General features: G+C 44.5%; 1 protein-coding gene across 1 annotated transcript in view; it reads left to right on the forward strand.

The window, feature by feature from the left end:
• Positions 1-12266, forward strand: part of KCNMB4 (potassium calcium-activated channel subfamily M regulatory beta subunit 4) — a 28993-nt gene extending 16727 nt beyond the window's left edge. Inside the window, exons 2-3 of the mRNA XM_082241151.1 lie at positions 2653-2780; positions 11616-12266. Coding sequence (XP_082097277.1) covers positions 2653-2780; positions 11616-11784 — 297 coding nt within the window. The 3' untranslated portion in view covers positions 11785-12266. The remainder of the gene's footprint in view (positions 1-2652; positions 2781-11615) is intronic.
• Positions 12267-12521: the final 255 nt, after the last annotated feature.

Below are 12521 nucleotides of genomic sequence, written 5' to 3' on the forward strand. Positions count from 1 at the left end.
GGTAAAGGTAAAGGGACCCCTGACCATTAGGTCCAGTCGTGGCCGACTCTGGGGTTGCGGTGCTCATCTCGCTTTATTGGCCAAGGGAGCCAGCGTACAGCTTCCGGGTCATGTGGCCATCATGACTAAGCTGCTTCTGGCAAACCAGAGCAGCACACGGAAAAGCTGTTTACCTTCTCGCCAGAGTGGTACCTATTTATCTCTCTTGACATGCTTTTGAACTGCTAGGTTGGCAGGAGCAGGGACCAAACAAGGGGAGCTCATCCCGTTGTGGGGATTTGAACCGCCAACCTTCTGATCGGCAAGTCCTAGGCTCTGTGGTTTAACCCACTAAAAACAACATGGGGCAAATGCCCTCTGAATGGAAAATGGGTATCACTTTCCCGATATATATGGAAGGTGATCATTCCTATCAGCTAGCTAGATTGTTAGGCATACATGCACATTATTTGATCATTCACCACTTTATTTGTCATTGTTTTGACCCTTGAGGACTTGCAGGCTCCATTGAAAAGTGTTTCCTTTGAGGTTGACACTGGGATTGGGTGACACGAAAGCTCAATCTGTGCTCTTAGATCTGTGGCAACACATTTGCACACGGAAGTCAAGTGATGAACATGCATCTGTGAATTAGCATCGTGTTTCCCTAGACATGCCACTGATGATGTATTCTATGTCATGCAACCAGATGCATTGTAATTATTCAAAGAAAAAAACTATAGTACAATGAATAAGTTAATTGTTGGTGCATCCCCCCCCCATGTTAAAAGATGACTCTTCTGCCCCCCCCTCCTGTTTTACTTCTCAGTAGGGTTATCTGCCATCTGCTAAACCAATAGCTTAGGGGAGGAGCGGAATGTGTACTTTAGTCTCAGGAGTACTTCCTACACAACAAAACCAAATTAGCTGCCATTTGAAATCTTCCCCAAACACTTCTTGGAGCTGTAAAAATATTTTTTTCCAGTTTCTATAGTATCACAGTCTGATTTAGATTCATAATACCCAGTAAGTCTATTCCTGCACTAGCAAGTGCCACAAATCTGAAGGAACAAAACTCTCTCCCCTAAGAGTGTGACTGCTGGATCCATAAGAGTTGTCATCTTGGAGGAAATCCGAATACCTTGATGCAGCCCTCAACTTGTTTTGGTTCTTAAAGGATTAGGCCAGGTAAGGTGTGGAGTAAAGCCTAAAATATAACTGTATCTATCTATATTTATAACTATATATATTCTGTTGGCTTAAAACAGCCTCAGCCCATCTGCTTTGTGGATCTTGTTTTGAAGATAAAATAATTAAATTACATCATTGTGGCCTTCTTCTGGTTCCTTAAGTAGCAGTCTATATTTTTAATCCATGCCGAAGACTGGCAGCTTAAGAGACTTGGGACAAGAGTAACTGTGTTTGAACCTTATGCCTTTCTTGCCACTGATTTCATTAACAAAGACCCAGTTCAGAATTTGTCTGATTTGTCTGTCTGTCTGTCTCTGGCAAGCTGCAGGTTGCTTGTTAGAGCCCAGGGGTGAGGGAAGGATGTGGGTGAGGGACGAGGGCCATAGGTCATCATCCTCAGAGCTTGTGATCTGCATGAAGGAGGTTGCAAGTTCAATTGCCACCACCTGCAGCTAATAAGTATATGTGGTTTCTAGCTGGGAAAGGCATCTGTCTGAGGCCATGGAATGTCAAACTAGACATGGTAGGCTAGATGGATTTGGTCTAAGGGTCTTCAGGTGAACTTGAGTGCCTGCGGTGGGAATCTGTGCCCATGTTGATGAATATTCATTCCTTTGAAACACTTTGTTGGTACTATATGCATAAAGATGGAGAGCACCAACCACTAGGCCTGGAGAACAGGTGGAGTTCTAACCAGCTGCCTGCTTGGAAAAGAGTATGACATTGAGATTGGTTTATAATGTTTGTGCTCAGAAACTTCAGTCTCACTCTCCCTGGGATCCACTTCTACGTGGACAGATCTCTGAATTCTGTTTTTGAAGTGTAGCCTGTGCTACCCATAATTCACTTAGTTATTATTTCTGGTGCTCTGGAAGAGGCAGCAGCAGCCGCCAAGATATCCTTAATATTTATGGTTAGCAATGAACTAAACACCATCCTCGTGATAAACCGAGCTGGGTGGGAGCTTTAATCTCCTTGCACTTCATTGCACCTTAATCTTCTTTGCTTGTCTCTGAATCGAGTAATACCTCCATGCCTGTTGTGTGCCAGTGGCTAACTTCATCACATTGCTCACTAAATTATAACACTGCATAAGGATTTTGTACACGCATATATCTGTATTTTCTTTTATTTCCAGTTTCAAAGTCATAGATTTTGATTAGAGATAAAACAGCAAGTAATCCTCTGTTTTTAAACGTGCAGAATGACAGATTTATTCTGTTATGCATGCATTCCTTTTATGTAACTTGTCTAAAATTAGAGGTTAGACCCACCCACTTTGAGTTAGACCATTGAGCATTCAGTAACAATTGTTAAACAGCAACAGTATTCAGTTAAACTCCTGCTTGTCTTTTTGCCCAGTCCTGAAACATATGCTTTCGTTTTAATTATAAAAACTATTGAGGCATGTCCAAAGAGAATTGAAGTCTTTACTTGTTGCAAGCGAAAATGATGCCATCTTAATGCCATTTATTTCAACAGTGTTCGTATATCCCTCCCTGCAAAAGAGAAAACCAGAAGAACACCGAAAATGTAAAGCTCTGGCAGGTTTACTGGGAAGATGAAGTTGGCTCTCAGCCTTTCACGTGCTACTTTAATCAACACCTCAGGTGAGTATCTTGGCTCATTTGCTGTCAGGGTCCAGGTTTGGATCTAGACGCATCAAAGAAACGTTTCCGTTAAATGCGTTGCAAACTTTGTATGAGAAATCGGGTGAGCGAAAACGAAACTCCACAACGCCATCTGGTGTCACAAGTGTTAGAATGCATAAACAACGCGTATAAAGCATTTTTTCTTTGCCCATGTAGCGGAGTCCCAGCAGGGCTCTGGCAAGTTTGGGGCGGAGGCAGTGGGGCGGGAGGTTGAGGAGAGGGGCTGGGTGCCACACGCAAGGCAAAAGCCAAGGCGAAGGGAATCAGGGTCTGAACAGCTCAGGACCTGTCGGAAGCGGGGGAAGAGGAAGAATGCATATGCACTGTTTATGCATTCAGGTGAGGGACAGGCTGGTCAAATACCCTAGAACCAGGAGGGGCTTGAAGACGGAAGCACAGCAGCAACTTCTATGCAGCAGAATTCTCAGGTTGTGCGCACGAACCCGTCAGACGAGGGTACATAAGCCTGGGGAGGGGGAGGCATGGTCCCAATGTTGCTTCATCTGCTCCGCCAGGCAAGGCACAAACCTGGAAAAGTTAATGCCAGCTACGTAGACTCCAGAAGTCTGTGTATCTGGTGTACCTGAGGAGCTGCTGCAAATGTGTGTGCTCCCCCCACCCCGCAAAAATTTGACTATCAGCCATTTGCTTTCTTCGGCTGGGTTGCGCAAGACACCTGCTAGTTCATATACATCTCAACAGTGCTCGGGTCTGACTGGAAAAGAAATTCCAGGATTCAAGCTAAGATATAACTGTACAGTGGTACCTCGGGTTACAGATGCTTCAGGTTACAGACGCTTCAGGTTACAGACTCCACTAACCCGGAAATAGTACTTCGGGTTAAGAACTTTACCTCAGGCGCGGCAGCAGTGAGAGGCCCCATTAGCTAAAGTGGTGCTTCAGGTTAAGAACAGTTTCAGGTTAAGAATGGACCTCCAGAATGAATTAAGTTCTTAACCTGAGGTACCACCCGTATAGCAAATTTGACACCCTGTTTGGGCATTCAATTTACTTGTGCGTAAGGAACAGGAGCATGTCGTTTTCACCCAGGGTGAATCTACACGCAGGGGGGGGGGGACCCTGTTATTTATAACCAAAGTCCGAAATTTAATCGTTATAACAAAAGTTTTTTAAAAAACCTATGTAAAAATACTCTAGAAAGGTTTTGTGGTCTCTGGTGCCATGCTTGTCTCTGGTGTTGCATGTTTATAATGCATTCATTCAAATTGCTGGTTTGTTTGTTTTTTTACTAATGTAGCTGAGTTCCCCGTTTACAGACCGAGGCCAGAGATCTGATGTGGCAGCTTCTGCTCATGGAGTTCTTCTGGCAGTTTAGAAAACCCTGGAAAAATCAGGTTCTTCATGAGGCGAGAGGTGGCTCCCCACTTCCAACCTCTCATACTCAAGGAGGGCTGTAAATGGTGCGAAATGTGCTGTGCTGAAGGGGGTGGGGCTTAGCAACAAGTCTCTGCTGCCTTTTGCGTACTCTCTTACACAGGGGTAAACTGAATGCCCAAGTAGGGCCACAGTCTTGCTGGTCACTAATTAATAAACGTTTGAAGTTAGAATTACTATTTTTATTATTTTGTAGTTGTAGCAGTATTCATTCATTCATTCCCCGCTCATAGTTTATTAAGCATTAAAAGCTTCCCTAAACAGGGCTGCCTTCAGATGGCTTTTAAAAATCTGGTAGTTGTTTTTTCTCTTTGACGTCTGGTGGGAGGGCATTCCACAGGGCGGGTGCCGCTACCGAGAAGGCCCTCTGCCTGGTTCCCTGTAACTTGGCTTCTCGCAGCGAGGGAACCACCAGAAGGCCCTCAGCACTGGACCTCAATGTCCAGGCAGAATGATGGGGGTGGAGACGCTCCTTCAGGTATACTGGATAGTACAGGCCCTACTATTCAGTTAAAAATTTACAAGATGGCTTCCAGTATTTCATCTTATTTTTAATTCTTACTTTATTCAAGGTAGTTATAGAACACTTAATTCCAATAGTTTCTAAGCAGCGAACATAAAAATTACAGAAAGCGTACGCAAATGAAATCAGTGGAAATCAACAGTAAAAGCAGAAATCTTCCTTAAAATGCCTGCTGAAAAAGAAAGATCTTTGACAGGCACTTGAGGTTCAACAGGAAGGGGGACCCATCTAATCATAGCCTGGAGGGAGCTCATGGAATCCATTGCTTCTGGTGGAAATAATAATAATAATAATAATAATAATAATAATAATAATAATAGTCATTCCAAGAAGGCTTCCTATAGTCTTTCCTGTCCAGCACAATCCAACAACTGGCATGGATGCGCAATGTCAGTCCAGGACCTAAGGATGCATGCAACTCCTGATTGTCGCCTACAAAGCATTCCCAGGAAATCGTTTTTTTAGGGATTGTTATCTAATGTGGCACCGGTTGAGTTCTGCTGGTGCAATGGGACTTCTTCTCCTCTCCTGTGCCCCCTAGACTCTCTTCTGGAGGGTTCCCCCAGCCCCCCAGAGGTGATTTTGAGAGCATGTGAGGGGACTGGAGGCCCAGGAGAGGAAGAAGAAGCACCCTGGTGTGCACAGAAGTCTGTTGCACCAGAGGAGATGCAGTGTTGGATATGGTCCAAACACTATCCTGAGTAAAACGGGTTCTATATATGTAGACTGCAATAAGAAAAGGGAATCTTATGCATGCTGGGGTTAAAAAAAACCCTCTTGTTTCATTTTGACCCCAAAGAAACTGAGATTGTGATGTTCTGCAATTGGTGCTTTAATTTGCTTGGGATTTTTTGTCCGTTGGATCTTCTCCCAGTTGGATCCCTCCTATGGGATATAAAGAGATAAATATTATAAGTTCTATTTTGTGTGGGAGAAGGGCTTTTTGTCCATTTGAACTGCAGCCCATTTTCTGTAGGATGAAGTTGGATTTGATGGGCTGGCTTTGCAGCCATTCGCCCCATCACTAAAAGCCAGCCTACATGCAGTTTTCCTGTCCTATGTTCCTTTGCAACATTACATGGTGACCTTGAGGGCTGCTCTTTCTTAATATTGGAGCTGTCTTCCTCTCCTTCTGTTTCTAACCTGGCATTCCCTAGTTAGGAAGCAAGTTAGGTAACAGTCCAATGAGGCTGAAGTGAGACAGAGGGTTAAAGCTGGTCTCTTTTATATCTCATGAACAGTGCCTTGAATTGGCCTGGAAAACCAGTGCAGACACTGAAGAACAGCAGTAACTAGCGTGATTGAATTGAATTTCTGTGGCAGCTGAAGCCTCCAAACCTTCGTCAAGCAGCCCCATGCCCACTTCATTACAGTAGTCTGTTGCCACAATTACATAAATAAATAGGAGCTGCATCTTGAGCATGACTTGAAAAGTTGGGAGTCAGTTTATCAGCAGTTGGTGGAAAGTTATTCTGCTTAGTAACTACAACAGCAGCAGAAGCCTGTAAACCAGAACTTAATTGGGAAGGCTAAACACCCTTTGTTGTTGTTGTTGTTTAGTCGTTCAGTTGTGTCTAACTCTTCAGTTGTGTCTAACTCCATGGACCAGAGCACGCCAGGCACTCCTGTCTTCCACTGCTTCCCGCAGTTTGGTCAGACTCATGTTAGTAGCTTCAAAAACCATCTTGTCCTCTGTTGTCCCCTTCTCCTTGTGCCCTCAATCTTTCCCAACATCAGGGTCCTTTCCAGGGAGCCTTCTCTTCTCATGAGGTGGCCAAAGTACTGGAGCCTCAGCTTCAGGATCTGTCCTTCCAGTGAGCACTCAGGGCTGATTTCCTTCAGAATGGAGAGGTTTGATCTTCTTGCAGTCCTTCATGGATCACTGCCTTGCCGTGGCAAAGGGGCTTGAATAACTCAGAGAAGCTATGAGCTATGCCGCGCAGGGCCACCCGAGATGAACAGGTCATAGTGGAGAGTTTTGACTAAACGTGATCCACCTGGAGCAGGAACTGGCAAGCCACTCCAGTATCCCTGCCAAGAAAACTCCATGGACAAAACACCCTTGAAAACCATCATTCCTAGGTCAGAAGAACTGCTGGACACCATGATTTCTGCCTTTGTAATTTAGCTTCAGTTTCATTCTGTTTCCATTTCGATACCCAGTACAGCACACTGCTTCTTTGGCAGTGTTTATCAGTCCACTTCCCCAAGAGGGCGGCAAAAAATGAGCATCAAGAGCCCTTTCAGATGTTGCTCATCTCTAAAGACCCAGGAGCAGAGAGGGGAACAATGTTGAAAGAGAATGCCAACAATAAGCAGCACCTGTTAGGTTGTGCTGACTCACTGCACCAGCCTTAATTACTTTCACCATCAGCAAAGCTGTAATTGATTGCATGGCACTCCAGGTTTGTTTTCTCTCGAAATGTTTGTATTTTATTTTAATGAACTTCAATTTTATTGGTAAACGCGTTGGCAAAGCTTGGGCGTTTTAGCATTTTGCCTCCAGCCATGTTTCCCTTTAGTGATCATGTTGGAGCTTGTAAAAAGAAGGGAGAAAGAAGTTCATCACTAAAAATGCATTAGCAGCAGTCCAGTGGACACCCCTACAAAGCCATTCAGTGTAACTGCTGTCCTTTCTTGCTAGAGACAGAAACGCGGGTTTGGAAGGTTCGACTTGTAGGCAGGGCCAGGCTAGGCAGGCAGTTTAACAGATGGAAAACAACATTGCAAAGATTGATGGGGGAAAGCCTAGTTTATTTCTTGTGTTTTCTATTTTGTTGAGAGCTGAGGACTCTCAGCCTAGGGGCCAAATAATAATAATAATAATAATTTTATTTATTTATACATACCCCACCCATCTGGCTGGATTTCCCCAGCCACTCTGGGTGGCTTCCAACAAAAGATTAAAAATACATTAAAACGTCAGTCATTAAAAACTTCCCTAAACAGGGCTGCCTTCAGATGTCTTCTAAATGTCAGATAGTTGTTTATTTCCTTGACATCTGATGGGAGGGCATTCCACAGGGCGGGCGCCACTACCGAGAAGGCCCTCTGTCTGGTTCCCTGTAACTTGGCTTCTCACAGTGAGGGAACCGCCAGAAGGCCCTTGGAGCTGGACCTCAGTGTCCGGATTGAACGATGGGGGTGGAGATGCTCCTTCAGGTATACTCGGCCGAGGCTGTTTAGGCCTTTAAAGGTCAGCACCAACATTTTGAATTATGCTCAGAAATGTACTGGGAGCCAATGTAGGTATTTCAAGACCGGTGTTATGTGATCTTGGCAGCCCCTCCTAGTCACCAGTCTAGTCACCAGTTAAATATCTGTTAAACCAGATATTTAAACCAGATATTATTATTATCCTAACATCCTGTATGTGCAAAACCCGTGTTAGATGTCCCAGCTTGTACTCTCAGCTTTACCATCATTGATAATGTCAGATTGCACAGCAAAATACAATTATTGGACCACTGTCAAAAGCTGCAGGTGCACAAGCTTTAAGAGATGATGCCTCCTGGAGCAGTAGGACAACTGTGTGGGCTAGCTTGAGACCACAAGAATTAATGCGCTGGATCAAACCCAAGACCTGCCCAGGCCACATCCGCACCATACATTTAAAGCACTGTGACACTACTTTATGCAATCATGGCTTCTCCTAAAGAATTGTGGGAGCTGTAGTTTATTAAGGGTGCTGAGAGTTGCTAGGAGACCCCTATTCCTGGGGCTTTTTTTCAGCTGGAACTCACCGGATCTCAGTTCTGGCAGCACCTCTAAGGTGGGCGCCATTGCCATTCTAAGAGAAAAAGGAAGGTGTTCATGGTGAGTTCTGGCACCTCTTTCTCTAGAAAAATAGCACTGCCTGTTCCCCTCACAGAATTACAATTCTCAGAGTGGCCTAATAGTCATGAACTCTGAAGCCTTGTAGCTCTGTGAGGAGAACAGGGACCTCTCAGGCCCCTTAATAAACTACAGCTCCCTTAATTCTTTGGGAGAAGCTGTGATTATTCAAAGCTGGTATCGTAGCACTTTAAAAGTATGGTGTGAATGCGGCCGCTGTACAGCCACCTGTTCCTAACCGTTGTGGACCATATACCTACGGGAAGCCCATAAGCAAGACATGAGGAAAGAGTGCTCTCCTCAGCAGTGGGTGTTAAGAGGCTAACAGCATCTGAGGCTGAAGATAGTTCACACACAGACATCATGCCTAGTAGCCATTAGTAGACTTAACCACCACAAATTCATCTAATCCTCTTTAAATGCCACCTGAATTGTTGACTGTAGCTACATCTTGGAGGAAATGTCATCGTTTTAACCATGGGCTGTGTGAATAAGTACTTCACTTTGTCCGGAATCTTCCAACAGTCAGCCTTCTTGGATGACCCTACCTTCTAGTATTACAAGAGATGGAGGAGTCTCTCCACGCCACACATGGCTCTCTGATCCCACACTCACCTTTTTTCCTAAACCCAAACAGCCCAAATTGCTGTAACTTTGCTGTGTTACTGCAGTTGGCTGGGAACCGGTGTGGGTCTCACTGTACTCCCTACTAAGCATCTCGTTGAAGAGTGAGATTCTGTTTGCTCAAGGAAAGTTGTTTGCCAGGTGTTGACTTTGCCTATCTCCCCACCACCACCACTTTTTAATACTGCAAGCAATTAGCATGGCAGTTTGGGGGCTGTGCATATATCCTCACCTATTGTGCTGAAATAAGTTCATTGTTTATTTCCCATTGTGACTTGGCAGCTGTACCCTTTATCCTGTGCCAGGAGAAAGTGCTATACACAAATATTTGATTAGGGTTCAGTAAATGAAAGCATGTAATAGACCAATGACTATCTGAGGATCACTAGTTTGCACCCTGGGGGTCATCCATCTTGGAATAATTACTTGCTGGCGGAGGACTTACTGTTACAAGACTGTTCTGCTTTAGAGCATCTGTTAGGCTTTGCTTTGTCCTCGTAGTTTGATCTCTCCTCTTTGGAGTGGCAACCAAATCCAGATTGAAACCGGGACCCCATGCTGAAAAGATCATGCTGTGCAAGACAATCTGTCTTTGAATGCATTTCATTTATGTAACAGAATTAAGGAAGTGAGTGGAGTCTTACAGGGGTGGGGCAGGCTAAAGAAGAGGGCCAGTGAGCTGCAATCAAGAGAGATCTGCAAAGCTGCATGAGGATGTTGATGACTCGGAAAGGCACTCTAGCCCAGAATTCTAGGAGTGCAAGACTGCCCATGAAGTTCCTCTCAGAGAAGTTTCCCCATTCACAGGAAACAGACCCATTGCCTGAATTGTCCAGGTGTTCATGGAACTGTAGCTTTCAGGGAAGTGAATGGATAAACGTTTACAGGTGTGGGTGCTTCACATGCACATCAGAGCACCCACACTCCCAAGAAATGTGCTAATGTTGTTGTTGTTGTTTAGTCGTTTAGTCGTGTCCGACTCTTCGCGACCCCATGGACCAGAGCACGTCAGGCACTCCTGTCTTCCCCTGTCTCCCGCAGTTTGGTCAAATTCATGCTGGTAGCTCCAGGTCCCTATGCAATATTTTTCTTTACAGCATTGGACTTTCCTTTCGCTTCCAGGCATATCCGCAACTGAGCGTCCTTTCGGCTTTGGCCCAGCCGCTTCATCAGCTCTGAATCTACTTGTACTTGTCCTCCGCTCTTCCTCAGTAGCATGTTGGACGCATTCTGACCTGAGGGGCTCATCTTCCAGCGTCATAACTTTTATATGCCTGTTGTCTTTGTCCATGGAGTTTTCTTGGCAGGGATACTGGAGTGGCTTGCCGGTTCCTGCTCCAGGTGGATCACATTTGGTCAAAACTCTCCACTATGACCTGACCATCTTGGGTGGCCCTGCACGGCATAGCTCATAGCTTCTCTGAGTTATTCAAGCCCTTTCGCCACGGCAAGGCAGTGATCCATGAAGGGGATGTGCTAATGTAGATATCTGCAAATGTAGTATATGTCATATAAACCGATTGGTGATGCGGTCTAAATATTACCCCATGGGAGCTCCAACTCACCTGCTTCATTGCATTTATGGGAAAGAGACAAAATACACAGTGTTTTGGGGGATTGGCAGTGCCAAACGTTCTGTCTGGAAGCGCCCTAAGTGTTCACAGGAACACAAGTCAGATTCCGTTGTTGTGTTCTTTTCCAAAGCACTTTTTACAACCTAGGGATACAAATCAATAAGGTGTCCTACCCTAGGGAAACCCATTAACCATCACTATTGGCTGGGCACGAGGAGCTGGCCTCACTGTGGGTTTGTGTTGCCACCTTTGGTTCACGCAGCAAGCTGGTTGCTGGTCTTTTTTCAATCCCCCAGTTGTTTGAGGCGGATGCTTAGACACATAAATCAACTCAGATGGCATAATTCAAGATTTGAGATAATAACTGTTGTCCATGTATCCTGTATCTCACAGTTTTTTCCACTTGCATAGTTAACTATTATTGGCTTAATTTAAAGGAAAGATGTTTGGATATATTTTTGAAAATTAAAATATTTTTGTATATCCCAATACCTATGCACTTATTGAAAATGTTACGCAGTCTGAAGTTGTTGTGTAATGTTTCTCTGAGTCATTTTCAAATGTGGAAAACTCTAGAATTTCTCTTTCCAGTTAATATTTGCCATGCACCATGGTGGTAATTTGTAGAACTTCTTGTAGTTCCTCTTCTTTTTATTGTTTGACTTTATTTACAGGGTGGAATCCCACTAATCGGATGGTCCTGCAGGTTGAAGCACTGGAGATAATGTTTACCAATTTCCACTGCAGGCCTCACCCATTTAAAAATCTACTCTGGGTGTCTTGGTTTTTCTGCCCTGCTTTCCTCGCTTCCTTCCCCCTGTAATTCTGCCTTTCCTATTGCAGACCGGACGACGTACTGTTACGACGCACACACGACGAGTCGGTTCTTTTGCACTGCTTCCTTTGGCCGGTGGTGACATTCTTGGTTGGGGTCCTCATTGTGGTCCTCACCATATGTGCAAAGAGCTTGGCTGTCAAAGCAGAAGCGATAAAGAAAAGGAAGCACTCCTAAGTGGTTCACTTTCCTTGGACGAAAGCGGAGGGGATTTTGTAGGAGGAGTGTCAGCAGTGCCAAATGCAATTGACAGGCACTCCTGTGGCGCTTCCCAGCGATGCCCGTTCCCAGTGTATTGCCAGCTGTTGGTCTTGCTGATGCCTGAAGATTACTCTTAGGTTGACCACGCTGCGAATTGTTAGCTAGCTGCTTCTGCCACTAAAGAAAGCAAAATGTGTCTATTCCAAAAAAAATAATGATCCTAAGCTGCACCAAACTGGCTGTACTGCATTTTATGAAATCTGAACGATGGCTCTTCACTCCAGGTCTTTTGATGGACTGAAGGACAGTTTCTTGGGGGGAGGACACCCCCCCCAAAGTGTGGTTGACTTCATCTTAGCAAAATGATCTTTCTTACCATTATTATTTAGTATTGAATATTTATTATTTCCTTTCTCATAGACTGTATTTCTGAAATATTAAAAAGTGGTTGGTTTTTATTAGTCTGTGTTTTTATTTTTTGAGTGGGTTTACCTTCCAAATCAAAGACAAAAAAAGTGTCACAATGACCTAATTGTCCTCAACGGCGCCATTTTGGAATTAGAATTTTGAACACATGTGCCAAAATTATCTACTGACTGACAACAGAATTTCAGGGATAACCTCATCATACTCGCCCTTCTCATACGCTGCTCTGTACATTGGAGACTCTGCTTATTGCCGATTCCTCTGTGGGCAGCTCCCCTCTCCCAAGG

This window comes from Podarcis vaucheri (assembly GCF_965113315.1).
Source record: "Podarcis vaucheri genome assembly, chromosome: 10".
In the NCBI taxonomy this organism is placed as follows: Eukaryota; Metazoa; Chordata; class Lepidosauria; order Squamata; family Lacertidae; genus Podarcis; species Podarcis vaucheri.